This window comes from Lissotriton helveticus, chromosome 5_1 (assembly GCF_964261635.1).
Source record: "Lissotriton helveticus chromosome 5_1, aLisHel1.1, whole genome shotgun sequence".
NCBI lineage: Eukaryota > Metazoa > Chordata > Amphibia > Caudata > Salamandridae > Lissotriton > Lissotriton helveticus.
Window position 1 is genome coordinate 1,318,659,267 of NC_136065.1, and position 14,027 is coordinate 1,318,673,293.

The 14,027-nt window shown below is 39.8% G+C and overlaps 1 protein-coding gene across 1 annotated transcript in view; it reads left to right on the forward strand.

The window, feature by feature from the left end:
- The window catches only part of LOC144755347 (uncharacterized), a 200,518-nt gene that overhangs the window by 131,390 nt on the left and 55,101 nt on the right, over positions 1 to 14,027 (forward strand). Inside the window, exon 6 of the mRNA XM_078644157.1 lies at positions 1,267 to 1,391. Coding sequence (XP_078500283.1) covers positions 1,267 to 1,391 — 125 coding nt within the window. The remainder of the gene's footprint in view (positions 1 to 1,266; positions 1,392 to 14,027) is intronic.

Here is a 14,027-nt window from a genome sequence, read left to right on the forward strand (position 1 = left end):
TTTAGTGGTGATTACATCTACAAGGTGGGTGAGTGAGTTTCAGGAGTTATTTTGCACGCCTCCCTATCTGATGTCTTATCCAGAAAAAGCGGTGCTTTACACCCAGGCTTCCCTTCTAACAAAGGTAATGACCCAAATCCATCTGGGTTAATCTATCACGCTGCCCACCTTCTTTGCTACCCCGCATCCCTCTAAAGATGGAGGAGTGTTTCCACCGACTGGACCCAAAAAGAGTGTTGTCATTCTACCTTGACCACAAAAAGAGTTCCAGGTGGACGACCAACTCTTTGTGGGGTACATGGGAGCTAAGAAGGGTTGGGCAGTGCAGAAAAGGACCATCCATCTCTGGGTCATTCTCTGCATCAAGATCTGCTATGCCCTGGCTAAGAAGCAGACCCCTGAGGCATTAAGGGCCCATTCCACCAAGGGAAAGGCAGCGACTATGGCCTTGGCTCAGTGTGTACCAGTCCTGGACATCTGCCAGGTAGCAACGTGGGCATCTTTGCACACATTTGCAAAACACTACTGCCTGGACAGTCAGCTCTGCAGGGACCATCATTTTCCCCGTTTGGTCCTGCAAGACTTCCTAGTGTAAGGGATTGGTCTGCAACCCTCCGCCGAGATGGTATGGCTTGGGTATCTCATTCAAAGGTAAGGAATATGCAGCTAGAATCTCTATCAGATGAAAATGTACTTACCTTTGGTGATGCATTATCTGAAAGAGACTCTATCTAGCTGCAGATTTATTACAGCCCCACCCATGCCTCCCAGCTTTGCGAACTGATTTTATTAGGGCTAGGGTTACTCCCCTTTTTAGGGCCTTAGATTTGCACATGACTGCGTCAGTAACTTCCTGGCTCTGCGCTTCTGTTGTGGAAAAATGAAAAGTACTGACATCCATGCACTTGAGTGGCACCTATATAGGCACCCTGATGTCATAACCAACGCCGACGACATCACGCTGAGCTGGATGGAGTCACTCGACGGCGCACGCAAGGGGTGTTGCTCAGCAAAAGTTTCTGGATCCAGCCTGATGCCTGGGAAATTCAAAGGTAAGGAATCTGCAGCTAGAGTCTACCAGATATTGCGTTACCAAAGGTTAGTAACTTGTTCATCTTTGACATCCCAATGAGGTACAGAAGGAAGACAGATACATGAGGATTTACAGACTCTCACTCTTGGAGGACGGATTCGCAATGTAATTTTCAGAGATTTTCCCAACCATCTAACATGAAGGTCAATGAGTAAAGCCTTGTGTTTTTGCAGATGTGTTCGGATGGATTTGATGGAAAAAGGCGATATGTTTAACCTCTGGAAAAGCAAGCACTTTGGCGCCAAGAAGGATGTCAGCTTCTGGATACTTAAAGAAAGAAATTCAACAATGTCAAAAGGTAGGTTGGCCAATGTGTCTACCTTCCACCTCTGCATGAATTGTCTCGTTATGCCTTCAGAATTATTATTCTCAGTCTGTCTGTCCGAATTGATTATTGTTTGGCCATTTTAACATTCTCACTGGATGAATCATACAATGATAGGATTTTGTTGAGAAGTGCTCGACGATTAAACTGGAAATAGTGACTCCAGTTGTCCACTGACACTGATCACAGTTTACCAATGTAGATAATCTCCAAATGTCTGCTTCTTTGCAAACAGTACAAATCTGGGTGCTGTAAAGCCACTGTCTTGGGATTAACAGTGATGATTTGCCGGTTTTTCCTCTGTGGTCATTCTTTCACGCATTGAAGAGGTGCCCATAGTTAGGTGCATTTGAACTGATTGTATCTTTCAGAACCATTGTATTGATGCATGACTCTACTCATAAGGGCATGGCATTTAGATTAGTGCACATCTAAGTACACAGTCTATTTTGGGCAAGCAGTTCCTCTTTCACATTCTCAGAAGTCTTCAGTATCTCTTTGTTCCAAGTCCACCCAACCAAAGGTTTTGAAATCAAACCCCGATCCAAACTTCATGGCAAGGAACAGGGGGGGCAGGAATGGGTGAAGGGAGTGGGGCTGATGAAACCATTTCTGGGTCTGTCCATAAGTAGAACTAATATGAGAGTTTTAAAAGAGCAAATGCATCAATGAAAATAGAAAGTGACTGAAGAACACTGCTTTCCTTAATTGGGGGGAGGGAGGGAGGGGCATGAACCCTTCACACTCCATGGCTCCCAAGCAACTGTTCCAGCAGCACTAAGAACAGCTAGGTCTTTACAAATCAGCTATCTTTCCGCTCTCAACAATGACTTAGCCTGAAACAGACTGTCTCCGTCACTTAAAAGAAAGAGAGCCTCTACAATACTCTCCCCTGCGAGGGGACTCTGGACCCTGATGGTGGCATAAAATATGGGTGCCACTGCCCTGCTTTGGCCACCCATAATTGAGATTCAGTAGGTCTTGCCCACCTCTGGGCACCAGTGCCACTGAAACTGATAAACCCATGATAGCTACTTCCATGTGAAGCAGGCTATCGCCTTTGCCATTCCTAAATAATAATGAGCCTTAGTTCACCAAATACCCCCATCGGGCCATCTTTTTGAGGCCCAAACAAGATGTCTCTAAGTTGTCTTTAAAGGGACTGCTCTGCTTCTATTTTCCACTCCTCTTGACCGTTCCCAGATCTAAAACAACTCTGTCACAGCAATGGGGCTGTGGACCTCAATATCAGCAAGGAAGAATACTTTGGGTAATTAGACAGTAGTAACTTGGTTATAGTTGGCCCCTCCAACACTTGAGGCCTGATGCCACTCTTTTGAAAGGTATGACATTTTTTCTTCCTTTTTTTGAGGAACTATAGGGGTGGTGGTTACGCTTGTGGTGTTAATTAGAAGTTATACACATTGAGCACCATTAGTGATAAGCATGGTGCTTGGTCCTCTTGTGACTATAGGAAAGTGCTGAGGATGACACTGCGAGCCAGTTGGCGAGTAAAAGCCAACCAGCTCATGGCAGTTGGTTACATGATGCACTTCCTATAATTTTTTAAATATTTTTTAATACATTTTGAATGACCTTAATGGTTATTACTTTGTCAAAAAAGATTCCTTTCTGTGTATTGATCTTTCAATTAGTGACCATGAGGCCTACACATTTAAATCAATTATTATCGCTTTTTGATTATAGTTTTAGTTACCATTAGTACGCCACACTAGAATATCATTCTTTGTAACTCTCAAAGTTTTATTTAAAAAAAATTTTTTTAAAAGAAAGAAAAACATATTACATCGGTAAACCTTGTAAATACACTTACAATTATAAAAAGTGTGCTCTGTTACACTCTTAACCACTTTCTAACAATTCCAAGTTACGGTATCTAATGCAGAGTCACACCGCAATTAAAATTTTTGTATAATCAAATTAAGTACATGATACAAACAATTCATATATAGTAAAAAGTCCCATTGTCGACGCGTTTCGGTGCGTAGGTTACATTTGTGGCACCTTCCTCAGGACAGACGAAATATTAAAACCAATGATTTTTACTTCTTTCTAAAAAAAGAGAAATGAATATAATCAGTGCATTGTTCCTATAGAGAGTTTTTTGTTCTAGTTGTGGACTAATCTAGTGGTATTCACTCTTGATATATTGAATGCCCTTACTTGAAGTATAGGGTTTGCGGTCCTTATGTTATCTTTCAGGACTTCTTCACTTTTCGTTTGGCGTTCGCATAAAATCGCTCACACCGTGGTATTATTCATTCATTGACTTTCTATAAAGGAAAAGCATGGAATTATATACCATACTGGAACAAGATATTGGCCGGTTCGTCCATATCTCATGTGTTACTTACTCATAGAGTTTTAGTTGACCCTTTAAATAAGGATGTCTATCAAAGCAGATGCCTTTTTCCAAATATGCCCCGTGTATATTCTGTAATCTTACTGTGCCTATAAAGAGTACAGGGTTACTGGGGGGGTTTTTTGATCATCATTTACAATTACTGATTGTGTCTGGAATCAGTCACACCAATACATACCGATAACTTTTGCAACTAATGCCGACACCCAGGCTGTTCTTGCTTCCACCCTCTCACGTAGTGTCTTTATACCTGTACTAAAGTAACATGGAATTATATTTTAGTAAGTTTGGTGTCTTATAAATTCTGGTTATACCCTAGCGAGGGGTGTGATGTACATACCTAGTTGGGGTGAAGAGTTCTTTAATCGCCCGAGGTGCAGCTGTTAGTTTTCTTTGGCCGCTATCGGTTTAACTATCCGGTGGAGATTTGTTTTCAATTCAATCTGTTCCAACCTGAACAATGAATACATCATATTCAGTGGGGTAGTTAAAAAGTCGATTGGTGTTGCATTATTTATATCATTCACATAATTGCACAGTATCACAGCAACCGGTACTGGTCGCTACTACTAGGGCTTTGACGGAGTCTAGAGCTCTTTTTACATGATACCCGTTTTAGTCAAAGTTAAATACTATGTTAGCACTGTCTGCCCCAAAACGCTTGCTATTTTAGCGGTCATACATCGATATGGGGTTGGAGATCTTAATCCCGGGGGCAAAGGTTCACACTCCTTATTTAAAAACCCACCGCTGCCTGACTTCCAGGGACAGAATGCTCACCTTCTAGTTACGGGCGTTCGGCGGACCTTCTTCCGACGGCTTCCTGCTTTTGGCTGCTTCTGATGACATCAGTCAGAAGCGCGGGCCTTAAATACCTATTCCTTTGTCTAATTGGGTATCTATTGACTCCTTAATTGGTACCAATCAATTAATTACGGGACATATCCGGCGCCATAGTTGTAGTTTTTAAGGCTGTGGATATGGTTGAAAACTACCGGACTCTCAGTTATATCTTCGTCATCATTTTGTGGTTCGTTTACGGGACCCTAAAATAAGCCTTGGTTTCCTAGATTTATTCAAATATGAGAGTTGGTAATACTCTCAGACCGTGGCTCACACTTTATACTTATTGTGTTTTAACTTTGCGGCACCCGTGTGTCAGCGCCATTTTGGTAGTTTTTAATAATAATTCTCTGTGAACTACGGGGCTGCGTGTTCGAGCCCCCTGTTCATTGGGAGTTTGTTACTTAGGTTCCTATTCTTCATTTCTTTAGCTTTGCGCACTGACTTAGCGCTCGGTATATATAATGGTTATTAGGCACTTTATCTAGTAAAACTGACACTGTGACACATAGCGTGTTTCTGAGGGCCTTATTTACAATATGTTGATGCACGGCAGCACAGTAAGCCTTCCTGCTGCACTGCTGTGCTTCAAAATAAAAGGGCAGGAATGAGCCTTATCGACAAGATAGTGTATATTCCTGTCCTTCTCCCCGGGGCAGACACTCTAGCGTCATTTTGCAAGGGTGCCTGCGCTGAGGGGATGATTGATTTTGTGCCGAAAGGGACATCTCCCTGCACAAAAACAACGTTTTTTCCTCTTTCTATGCGTGCTGCAGAATGCTGATGCATTCCCAGGTTTACAAAATGTTTTAAATCTGGGAATGTGTCAATTTCCATGGGTGTTGCGTTGGAACACCCCCAACAACACCCATGGAACTCCCCTTTCATGTAGAGTTGTGCATGAAAGGGAAACATATGTACAAGGCCGTAAAAAGAAATGCGGGGTAACTTTACATGGCCTTGTAAATATGGGGACGCCCATTTCCCTGCCGGTGCATCAATAAAAGTACCGTAACGGTGGCGCAATGGGCTTGTAAATAAGCTCTTGAGTTTTTACTGGAGCATTTGCTAGAAGACTTTGTATTTCTTTAGAAAAGTATCAGTGTGGATAGCGCCATGGCTTGTTTTTCGCATTGACTTGATGCCACTCAGCCTGCTGCGCCTCTAATAGCTGCAACCCTGTGATGTAAACTGTCTCTTGTGCCCCCTGCACTGAGCCATCACTCCAAAGCCTGGGGCCATAAAACGAAACAGGCTGTCCTTTTGGAAAAAATCAGTCTCAACATCTCACTCCCCTGCTCTTTCAATGTCTGACGCAACATTGTACAGGATTGAGGCCCCAGGTCCCTACTGCTAGCAAGAGCATGGGCCTAACTACAATTCTAGTTAAGAAAGCAGCAATTGTTGGGTTGCAAGAGGTCCATTACACCCCTAGGCGCCACTGCCCCTGCTTCACTAATATTTGTAATGGCTCAGGTTAAAAACGGACCCCACATATCTACAAAGCCATTGTCTGTGCTCCTTTATAAAAAAAAAAATGAGCACTACAAAACCCCTTCCCCAACAGCAAGAAGCTGGGGGATTTAGAGTTTCTGACTTCTGTGATCACTTTAAAGGACTATCTCATAAAAAGGTGTCAGTTAACCTTCTGTGTCCACTTGGCATCTCTATAAAAAATATACAATACATCTATATACATATATATATATATATATATATATATATGTATATATATATATATATATATATATATACACGTTATGGCGACAGCACTCGAATAAAACCTGCATCTACTACTTTGTGGTCCGTGTCTGTTCTTGCCCCACGTCTGGGGAAGCGGCAGCGTGTGGGGAACGGAGTTCTTTCATATATATATATATCTATATATATATATATTCACTGAAAAAACCATAGGTTATAGACCATATATAGTTAGGAATTAGCATTTAGAAAACCTTATTTTACTCACACAAAACCATTGAAATTCCATATATAGTTAGTTGCACTAACTATATATCGCGCACCCGCAATCCACTGCTGATGATGTCACATATTACATCATTCATGACATGGTCAGTGACATCACTGATGACATCACTGATGACATTTCAAATGACATCACTGATGACATCACTGATGACATCATCCATTGACTGTGTGTTTCTGTAAAGTTTAAATATGTTTTACCTATTGAAAAATGAGTAGATGTAGAAGTGCCAAAATAAAAGATTTAGTAGGTGCATGACTGACTTTATGAATGAGTAAGTGATTAAATGTGTCTCACTGAGTGCATGGGTTAGTGACTAAACTGTCTTAATTTGTGCATCATTATGTCTGTTGTTCTGTAAAGTGCTGCATGTGTTGATCAGTAGCTATATGAGTAACTATATGGGTTATTGATTGATTGTCCAAGTATTTGTATGGGAGACTGAGTGTGTGTGTGGCTGGCTGGGAGATGTCTGACTCTGTGCAGATCAATGTGTTCTTGTATCAATGATTGTATAAGAGAGTAAGTATGTATTAGTATATGTTTGAAAATGTAAGGTACTCTATGTTTAACTGTATAGATTAGAAAATGGAAGTGTGATTGATTCTTTACAGGACTGACTAGGTGTGTGAGTAACTCCATGGATCAGTGGCAGAGTGTGAGTGTCTGTATAGGTGTATGAGTGCATATGATAGTGTTGTAAAGATGAGTGATTGTATGTATGAATGATTGTATGGGTGAATGAGTGAATGTGTGTGTAGACATAGGAATCAGTGAGTGCGTATGTAGTAACTAGTATTGGTGTGTCAATGGTTTAAAAAATTATATTCTGTATTTAACACTGGGTGTAACAGAGGTTATATTAAAGTGTGAGGAGATGCATTGTATTGTCACATGAATGATATCATCAGTGATGTGACCATTGATGTCAAATGAGATGTCATTTGAGATGTCATCAGTGATGTCATCAGGGATGTCATTTGAGATGTTATCAGTGATGTCATTTGAGATGTCATCAGTGATGTCATCAGTGATGTCATTTGAGATGTCATCAGTGATGTCATCAGTGATGTCACTGACCATGTCATGAATGATGTAATATGTGACATCATCAGCAGTGGATTGCGGGTGCGCGATATATAGTTAGTGCAACTAACTATATATGGAATTTCAATGGTTTTGTGTGAGTAAAATAAGGTTTTCTAAATGCTAATTCCTAACTATATATGGTCTATAACCTATGGTTTTTTCAGTGAATTTTCAAGGTTTTGTAAATGCTAATTCCTAACTATATATGGTCTATAACCTATGGTTTTTTCAGTGAATTTCATTGGGTTTTTAACAGCTAATATCTGTAGCTGTAAAATGTATTCTTCTTTAAATCCAAAAATATATTTTATATGTTTATTAATAACTTTTTTTTTAAATATTTTTTTTTTTTCGTTCCCGCTTCGCGAATCGGGAAGCTTCCCGTTAGCTGACCTTGATGCCGCGAAATAGACCGCGAGCCGGTAAACGTTTCTTTACCGCAACTGCCGCGTTAGAAAACAACATCGTGACGCCTCCCGTCCGCATGACGTTTCGCGTTGTCGCGTGATACGTCATATGACGTGCTACGTTAGCGAACTGGTACGCTTACCGAGTCGCAAAGCACAGGTTTCTGGAAGCAAACCGGGAGGCCCTGCAAAGCGCGTAACGTAAACACAGCAGGTCATGTGACTTGGTAATAACACTTTTCATTGGTTCATTTCACTTTTGGTTTCCTAATGATGTAAGACTAGGTCATATAATCTAAAATGAACACTTTTCATTGGTTGAGAACTATTGTTTTTCCCAAATGATGAAAATCCCTCCTTCTTTCCTCACTCTGACTTTCATCATTGTGAGAGAAAGACCCTTTGTTACCAGTGAGCAATGGCTTCTTTAGTAGCTTCAGCTGGTGCTTCCCCACCACCTCCACCACATCCAAGGAAGAGTGGACCACCTGCTAAAGTTATAATTCAGCAAGAAGAGGAAGAAGAGGAACAGGACGACCTAGATAATCTCCCTATTATGGCCAGAAGATCTGTTGTACCGGAAGTAACGGGACCAGAGGGCAGGGAGATGGTGCCAAATATACAAACGAGATTTCGTGAAGTAAAACAAGTCTGCGTACATTGCAGTGGATTCATTTGCTACGGAGAAAGTAGCATCACTCTGATCAACAGAGCTATTGACAATCATGCTCATGTTTGTCCGAAACGCCCCAAACAATAAATTCTTTTTTTTGTTTTGTTGCTCCTGTTGAGCCCTTTACAATGAATCGTTTTCGTTGCCCCCTCCGAAAAAAAACAACAAAAATATAAAACTGTTCAGAAAAATTCAAAAAAAGTAAAAAAATGTTCAGAAAAATAATAAAAAAAATATAAAACAACAAAAACAATTAAAAAAAAGTTCTTTTCAGAACTACCTCCCCGTTATTAAAAAATTGGTACAATATTTGGAACTGTGCCAACCTCTATTTCTCTTAGTTCGCTTCCCAGTTCGCTCCCCGGTACGCGACCGGGAGGGAACCAAAACATTTAAAAAAAAAAAAGAACAGTAAGTATAAGGGAAGGAAACAGACAGTTATGTTAAAAGAAAGACAGCTATAGGGGAGTAAACTAGAGATACTATTACCCGTAATCCACTGCTGATGATGTCACATATTACATCATTCATGACATGCTCAGTGACATCATCAGCAGAGGATTGCGGGTAACAGTATCCCTAGTTTATTCCCTATAGCTGTGTTTCTTTTAACATAACTGTCTTTTTCCTTCCCTTATACTTACTGTTCTTTTTAAAAAAATTTTTTTAGATCAGTCAGAAACAGTGAAAGTAATGAAATATAAAAGACTACGTAGAATATGAGCACTGTATGCAACAACTTTGACACTTACAGAAGCCTCACCTTCTCCATGCCTCCTACACAGTTCTACATGTACATCATAAATGCAAACAGAACAGAATTAATTATACATGTTAAATGGTTTATTTTTGCTGTTCTCAGAATGTATCAAATTTCACTAAAACAGTGACTTGAAGGTATTCATCATATAACAGCGGGGAAAAAAAACACAATCAAAATGATTGTGTTTAAAAAACCCATACAACATAACAAATCAGAATTCAGAACTCCTTAAAGTTAACTTACTTTCCATGACGGCCAAGGATGTCCTATGAACAGCTTACACTCTGTTGTGCTGTTATTACTTTCAACCCGCCACTTTCTGAAAGAAAACCTCCATCGTTTTCAAAAACATGTTACATACAATAAATGACTTCTCGCTCTCTACCACACGTTTCCACAAGGCCAAATCGTGTCTGAGCCATTTATAACTCTTAGAATTCTTTTAAGCCAATCCCGTCATGTTGTATTTCCGCAACTTTCACAATTAAAATGTTGAAGATCATTTTCACAATCCTGGACTAGTAATATCTTCCCCTTCTTGCTCAATCATGTTCTACATTTCCTATCACACTGATACTGCTTACTATGAAGCAGACTTACACTACCTTTATGACTAGTACAATTATTTAATTCTCTACATCACTTTTAATGACAAAGCAATGCAAAACAGTAGACAGCATTGCAGACTTACATTCCCTCTACTCCATGTTTTGATTGGCTGCTTCAATTAGCTTATAAAAAGAAACAGTTTTTCTGAACTCATTCAAAGTGCACGTATTTCTCCATGACGTCCAGTGTTATGGTAAGAACTTATGTCTCTGTACTACACTTATCCTCAAGGCCAAATCGTGTAGGAGCCATTAGAACTTCTTGAAATTCCTCAGAGCACATCCCGAGATTCTTTCCCTAAAATTTTGGTTTTAAAAACACCAGGTAAGAGTTTTTAAGGTCATACGGCAATTTTTTTTTGAAAATTAAAACAGAATCATTGCAGAATGACCAGCCATTTCTACACTTTAAATAAGCTGTATAATGTCCTGATGTTATTGAAGGACCATCATGATATATAATTGCTACAGTTACAAAAGTCCTTCCTGATATTGACAACTGTGAAGCCACAAAATTTTTAATTAAAGTTGTCAATTTTGTTCCATCAGGCCTACATCGTTGGAACATTAAAATGACATACTGGCCATATGTTCGTATAAATAATGTGGACATCATTTCAGATTTACATTGGCTACACTCCATGTTGTGATCAGCTGCTTTTACTAGCTTATTAAAAGAGACTGATTTACTGTCTGGCAAAGTTAAATATATAAATCTTTCTGAGTCTACACTAGTAGTACTTGATACCCTACAGTTCTCGCAGTCATGCTGCCATTGATAAGAAAGCCCAAACAGGTGATCTACATCTACACCTTCATCATGCAATACATCAAGCATATACATTAAAAACTCCTGACAATCTTGCTGACTATTTTGAGAGAATTGTGTTTGGCCTGAACATCTGTCTAACAGATTTCGAATTTCAGACACACTTTCTATGTTTGTTCTATCAGTGCTACATTTCTCTAACACAGAATTTAACAAACTGCAAAATCTTTGATCAGAATTGACCACAATCTCTTCTTTTACATTTTCTAGAGAAAACAAAACATTAACCACTACATTAGCATAGCAGTTGACACCAGAACTGTTTTCAAATTGAAAACCAACAACATCTTCAACAGAATCCTTTTTGTTTCTGCTTATAATTTCAGGTTCATCGACTTTTCGTCTTTTTGCTACAACCTCCCCAGTATTGGTCACATTTCTTCGTTTCCGGCCTACCACACGTTTCTCAAACAAAGGATACTGAGGCAAATGTGGCGCATACTCTCTTCTTAACCTATTGTATTCCTTAACACAATCTAGATCCGCACAAATGTTTGTGACATCACACTCAATCAAGTACAATCCCGATAAAGTTCTAACTCGTGACAATGCCACATATGCCATACCCTCCTTGAACACAGAACTGTCAATATTCACCAATGCACAGTCTACACTTAAACCTTGCGATTTATGGATTGTCACCGCATATGCCAAGCAAACAGGAAACTGCTTACGACGAACATATAAGTCTTTTACAAGCAAAAATCTAGCAGAACAACGAGCAATTAGCTGTACTTCCTCAATGCCATCAAATTTAATTTTTAAAAATTCAATTCCATCTCTATTTCTGTATTTCACAAAATCAACAACATTACCCATTGATCCATTTACCAGACCTCTTTCAACATGTAAATTCCTTCTTAAAATTATACGGCAGTTCAAGCACACATTCAGAGTCTTTTCAAAACCCGCAGTTTTAGATATACTCTTCTCTAATGAATCCAATTTTGTTTTCAGATTCTCAGACAAAATAATTGTTGATCCCATATGCTCTACTCTGTCAATAGCTTCCAGTTTCACAATCTCTTGCTTTTCTAAATGCAACATTTTGTTGTTGAATTTGGCACATTCTGCAAGAGTTGGCATCAAACATATTCCAGATTTTTTCTCAGTAACTTTCTGAAAAATATTCTCAGGCACAACATCTTCGTCTGGATATAAATTTGTCAGTAATCGTGCATGTAAAGCTTCTTTCCCATGCTCGGTCACTTTTCCAATTCTAACATCTTGTAGAATAGTCTTGTAAACTTCATCCTTTGCCTGACGCATATTTTCATGCAGTTCAGCATAATTGAAGTTTAACCATATATTGACGTTGCCAATGCTCCCTAAGCACTTCCTGGTATCTTCATGCGTGAGCATTTTGAACACAGGTTGCCCTTTCACTGGTGTCACCTGCAGAAGATCTCCGAAAACAATGATGTGTTTGCCACCAAATAACACATCATACTCTGTTTTGAGAACTCCTTGCATTCTCAAATGCACAAAGGCAAGCATGACATTGGAAACCATGCTTACTTCGTCAATGATAAGAAGTTTCATTTTCCTCAAGACTCTTGAAACTTCAAAACAAGCATCTCCAGATAGCTTGTGATATTCTAATTTGTTGTCATGCTCCACTGGCAGCATCAGTAAACGATGTAAAGTAATCCCTTTAATGTTATGTGCTGCCAGTCCAGTTGGAGCGGTGACAACACAAGACAGCGATGACTCTGTCCTTTCCTGCAAATAACATGAAATTGCTTTAATAAGGAAACTTTTTCCAGTTCCTGCTTCTCCACTCACATACAGTCGGACAGGCTTCAACGACGTACATGAGCACTCTTTCTTGTCATGACTTAATCCATGATCAATTTGCATGGTAAGTTCGTCATATATTTTCCTCTGCTCAACGTTGAGTTGTCTTTCCAACTCTTCTAAGTTAACCGCATCCTCCTGAACATGTGCCATGGCTCTTTCCACTTCATTCATAGCACTGGCAGCTTCATTTTCGATAAGAGGTCCTCCTAGTGGATCCTGACTCAATGAAGCAGAACTCTGACTGTCCTGAGAACTGTCTCTGGCAATCTCGGCTGCAATCGTTGCTTCCTGCTCAATTTCCACATTCAACATTTCTACATATTTGGGAAAAGCAGGACATTCTATGGTCTCCTTGGCAGCTTTGAATGAGTCTTCGTAACAAAGGAAATCTCCAAGCAGTTCCTCTTCTGCACGCCATGGCTTAAAAAGTTGCAAAAGTGCTAAATAGAAAAACTCCTTTTTTTCAGGAGATTCGCCACTCAATTTTCGATGGTTTATCAAGTGGCTTTTTCTTTGCTTGACCAGACATCCCTCACTTCCTATTACAGCATACACTCCTTTCTCAGTATCTTCTTTGATGTTCCTCTTGAATATGTAATTTTGCAGAACCTCATACAGACAAACATTCTCGAGGTGACTGCTTCGATTTGGATAATATGTATCCAACATGTTGCTCTTCAAAATGTCGGTACTGTTTGGCTCCTTTTCCGCCAAATACTCAATTTCCCGCACAGGTTTCAGAACTCGATTACGCGTTGCAGCAAGACCAACACTCGCCCAAACGATACTCCTGGACTTGGCATAGAGACTTGCTGAAGACAACCGGTCAGAACATTCGTAAGCTCCGATTTCTCGATGCGACAACATCTTCAGACTGAAACTGTACAACTTCTTGCTGAGGCTCTTTTCATGGGAAATGTCCTCCCACATATCCTTCAATTCTGTCTTCTCTTTTTTGGTGATGTAAGATGTCACATACCGAGCCACAGCCATACAGTTATCAGCCACAAACTGTATATCCATGTTAGCATTCCACATGGACAAAATCACCGGGTTGTAGTCGTTGATGTACTTGGACTCTTCGTTCCTCTTCAAATTGTATGTGTTTTTAGGTGATTTCTTCATCACATTATGTCACAGCGAAGACATCAAACTGTTTACTCTTCCTTTAGAAATCACCGGTCGTGGAAAGCCGAAACGACATTTGGTGTAGAACTTGTCCTTGTT